General features: G+C 38.7%; 1 protein-coding gene across 1 annotated transcript; it reads left to right on the forward strand.

Moving 5' to 3' along the window:
- Window positions 1-3,534: 3,534 nt before the first annotated feature.
- LOC149193237 (uncharacterized) lies at window positions 3,535-4,278 on the forward strand. Its single transcript, XM_089407258.1, has one exon. It carries the CDS (start codon window positions 3,535-3,537, stop codon window positions 4,276-4,278), a length of 744 nt encoding a protein of 247 aa, XP_089263384.1.
- Window positions 4,279-4,847: the final 569 nt, after the last annotated feature.

The following is a 4,847-nucleotide window of genomic DNA, read 5'->3' on the forward strand; positions in this document are numbered from 1 at the left end:
GGATGAAACCATGCATGCGATAAGAGAGAAATCCAACTCAAACTATGAGGCCAGTGCCTCACCATCAGATCCCTTCTTTGATTTCTTCTGTGGACAATTCGTAGCATAATGGCCCACTTCATGACAATGAAAGCATCGCACTTTCGATTTGTAAAACTTCTTCCCACCATGGGAAGAGCTGGATTTGGATTGGGATGCCTTCCCTTTCCCTTTCCTCACCTTACTCGCTAAGGCTAGATTTTCCTCATCATCTTGCTTTGATGAGGATCCATCTTTGGTGCTTCTTCTTATCTCCTTTTGCATCAGATCTGACCAAAGTCATTCCCAATCTGGCAGTTTTTCTCTTCCATTTACCGAGTCTTGGTAACTATGCCAGCTCTTAGGAAGATCAAGGAGTGCAAGTCTTAACATGTCATCATCGGTTGTCATGATCCCTACGCTTCCAAGCTCATCCCTACAGGTGGTGAGCTTTTTTAGATATGTAGAGATTGTGTCACCCTTTTCACACTCGATTTTCCAAAGCTTGTCTTTTAGCGTAAGCTTCCTCTGATCGCTGCTATTCTGATATAGGTCTTTCAATGTTTTCCACATCGGAAACGGTGTCTCCTTCCCATGGAGACCCCAGATTATGTGGTCTGAAACTCCCTCCAAAAGGATTCTCCTTGCTCTAGCCACACATTTCTTCCATTCCGCCAATTCTGTAGCATTAGTTGTTGCGGGATTGGGGACTTCTTGATCAATGAAGTCCTTTAGACCGTTATCCTCTAATACTACTTCCATGTGATCCTTCCAGGCTATATAATTCGCGCTGCCATTAAGGGAATACTCGAGTCTTAAACCATTGAATGTCATTGGTGAAATTGAAATGTGATAAGAAATCGATTTCTATATTCAGGAATCTCAAACTTCAAACTTCTCCCTTCTTGTATATAGTTCTCTCCTTTGATCACCTTTGCTCTGATACCATGTAGAATTTCCCACTGTAAATCAATAGATTATGCAATATACTAAATAAAAATACAAGATCTACTTCTACAACAAACTTAATGGAAGCTTAATCGAATATGAGCAAGATCAATAAGAACACATATAACTGAGAATGAGAAAACAATCACACATGAACACAGAAGAATACTCTAGGGAAAGCCTCGGCTTAAAACCCTGATCTCTGTAATATCATACAAGTGGAAATATGTTCAGATTACACAAAGAATTAGCTCACAAGCTATCCTGCTCTCTCTGCAATCGAACAATACAGCTCACAGACTGAATAGACACAACATATGTCTTCCTCCAGCCCTCCAAGCCTCATATTTCCTTGTGCAGTTTTCCTTGGGGTCCAATGTTGTGACCTGTGTGAATTGGCCTCATCACACGACACACTAAACTCAGTTTGAACTGGGCAAACCTCAAGGAATGAATTCCTTCTACATGCAAGAGATATCCTCCAAGGAATATTCCTGCAACTCATAGTACATTGTCCCATCACCTGATCTCAACTGGGTCTTTGACTGAACTAACATGCATGAGTTATTTATGAGAGAATATTCAGTTATCTGAAGTGCAGCAGTTACATGCATGCATGCATTAACTAACTGAACTCACAATTAGTTCAACAAACTATTTGAACTAATCTAACAGGACTTAACTCATATAACTGAGCTAACTAATTACAATTCATCCTGATCTTCTTTAATCAAGGGATAACTTCCTCAATCAATGGAGAAACTGTTGCATGTCTTCACATAGACTTCATGTTTGATTTCCTACAACTAATTAACTCAAGATGAATTAATTAATTATTTTACAAACAGCTGCTAAGATCAAATTCGAATTTTACTTCTCTACTTTAGTTTAGGGACTAACTAAAATAGGAAGGTATTCCGAAATGCTATTTATAGTAGTGCCATTTTTAACACTTCTATTTTTAGCATTTATTGTTGCTATTTTCAACATTAAACACATAGCTATTAAACATATATTTAGTTTCTTATCTTTTATAAATAAATAATCTCAATTAGAATTATAAGAATGAGAAAATGATAAATGGAGGGTGGAAAGCTTACTATGGGATTGGAAACAAGTGTAAGTTGGTAGATATTTGGATATGGGATAAAGAAATCTCCTCTCTCAGACTCTTCTCACTCATATTATTTTATATTGATGTGAGGCTTTGGGTTGCAGTATATCTAGAGAGTCCTTGAGCTATATTGAATAGATCCAAATACATTTTATAACCTAAAATATCAAGATTAATGGAAATACTCCCTAGCCTATAATCGTGATTGAAGAAAATTGTTTTGACATTGACAGCATGGTTATGACAGATATCTTATGTATAATAAGAAGTTATACAACATAGATGCCAAAGAGTCTCCTAATATTGTTTTTAACTCTAGGAAAGAGATCCACCGGGTTCAAGTGACGGTGGCATAAGGATACCTAATCATCAATGTACAATTAGGAAATAAAGGAGGAGATCATCCCACATAATCTAGATAATATTAAAAATATTATTACTTCCAAATTGAAGGAAAAAATTTGTGATGATAAAGAGCTAGAGCCAAAAAGAAAACTAAGATATTATAAGGAGGTGATCAACCCCATTCTTGAAAATAATTTTTTTTTTTCTATCTTGTTTATTGTTAAGAGGGAAATGAACATTGTTGATATAAGAACTAATTTTCATGAGCGTCATACTGAAATTATGCATTGGTCAGTTCCCAATATTCCATGGGATGGAAGCGTCTATCATTTGTGCAAATCTTAAGAGGGTTGAATATGAAAAACAATTTACCTTAGATTGTCCTTCTTATACTTACATTCATTCTAATTTTCAAAATGTTTGTCACACTACCAACTTTATCAACCTTTTAAATCAACAAAACTATGGCGATTTGGCAACACTTCTCTTTTTTTTTAAATGTTAAAAAAAAAAAATTAACCCTTACCTTCTTAACATTGATTAACGACTATCTCGGTGTGACAAGGCAGAAGACCAAAGTAGCTAGGGTTTGAAGAAGACCTGCTCAAGTTGCAACCATAGTAGAGGAGGACAGTGCCAAAGCAGCAGAGCTTCGTAGAAGAGGGCAAGTTCTGATCCAACAGATGAGAAACACGGGGTCCAACGGGACCCCATCTTGTAAACAAGTAATGATGCACAAGGAGAAAACTGCACTGGACGAGGTGCAGATATCAGGGTCTGAGAAGTCAGGAAAGGAGGAACCGACCAACAAAGGGAAGCTAAAAAGTGAGGGAAAAAATACCTTGAAACAAAAAGAATTCATTGGCAACAACAATACTGCAAACAGAGATAGGGAAAACCCTTCCCCTAAGGATGAATGAGCAAATGAAAACGAGCTTGAGGATGAATGATCAAGAGACAAGGAGGATCTAAACCAAGCTAAGGCAGGACAGGAAGGAACAACGACGAAGGTCAAAAGGAAAGAAACCCAGGGACCATGCAAGCCCAAAGCAACTGAAACCCTACGGGTAATAATCTCTGACCCAAAACTACAGGCGTACCATGACCACATGGTAGAACATGCAGTGATCTGCAAGTTTATGGGTTTCTGGCCAACAGAACGAGCCCTGTGCATGTGGATAAAGCAACAATGGAAACCCAGAGGGGATGTAAGACTCCACTTAGGAGCCAAAGGATTTTTTGCAGTGGTTTTTACTAATCTGGATGACAAGGATCGAATCTTTGATGGAGGCCCGTATTTCTTTGCCTCAGCAGGTCTTTACATGAGACCATGGAAACCCAACTTCGCACCAGAACAGGAAACCTTCAAACAGGTACCGGTCTGGATTCGCTTGTTCTCTCTACCGATTGACTACTGGGGACATGCAGCACTTGAACAAATAGGAAACAAGTTAGGCACCTTCATCAAAGCCTCAGAGGCAACATTACAAAAAAGATACACCTCCTGTGCAAGGATTTGTGTTGAGATGGATGTTTCGGGAGCTCTTCATGAGGGCCTATGGTTGGAATATAAAGATGAAGTGTATTGTCAAGCTATAGACTATAATCAGATCCCTTTCCGCTGCGGAAAATGTCATGAACATGGAAATTTGATTAGAGAATGCCCATTGAACAGAATGACGGAGAAACCCAAGGATTACATAGGAGAGAAGAATAAGGAGGCCTTTGTCCGAACTAATGCTAGACAGAGAGAAAACAAAATAAGACAACCTAAATCAAATACCTCCTTCAGAAACATAAGCAACGCTTTTGAGGTGTCAGAGTTAGAGACGGATTCAGAGGACAACATCTAGAGCACGAGACACTGAGAGAAAGCTAGACCACAACCACACCAGTAAGAAAAGAACCCATTTCTAATCCATCAAACAACATCCCATAGGCTCAGAGACAAACAAAAAGCTTAGAAGAAGACTCTGAGATGATGACTAGCGAAATATGGCTAGAGGATATGGAACTAAGTGACATTCTTGAACAAGAAGTATGGATCTACCAAACCTGGTAGAAAACTGGAAGAAGAAAGGCATGGAACACATATCAGAAGAGGAGGTGAATAGAATCAACAACTTATTCATAGCAAGACAACAAGCAGAACTGGATTTGCAAAGAAGGAGCTTGGGAACAGCAAAAGGGCTAGGGGTAAGAGCTCAAGGACTACATCAAACCACCACCAACTCAAAGCACCGGAAAAAACAAGGAAGAAGGACAAACAATGAAGAATTACAAGAACTAGGTCAAATGCTTCTAAACTCAGGTAAGATGAAAGCCCTTGAGGCGTTCACACTCACCTCCTAAAATTTGTTAATTATGATAGTACTTTCATGGAATGCTAGAGGGCTAAATAGCCTAAAGAAGTAGTGGTTAC

Source organism: Pinus tabuliformis, chromosome 2_2, assembly GCF_031772625.1.
Source record: "Pinus tabuliformis cultivar Carrire ecotype Pingquan chromosome 2_2, CPIR1, whole genome shotgun sequence".
Lineage (NCBI taxonomy): Eukaryota > Viridiplantae > Streptophyta > Pinopsida > Pinales > Pinaceae > Pinus > Pinus tabuliformis.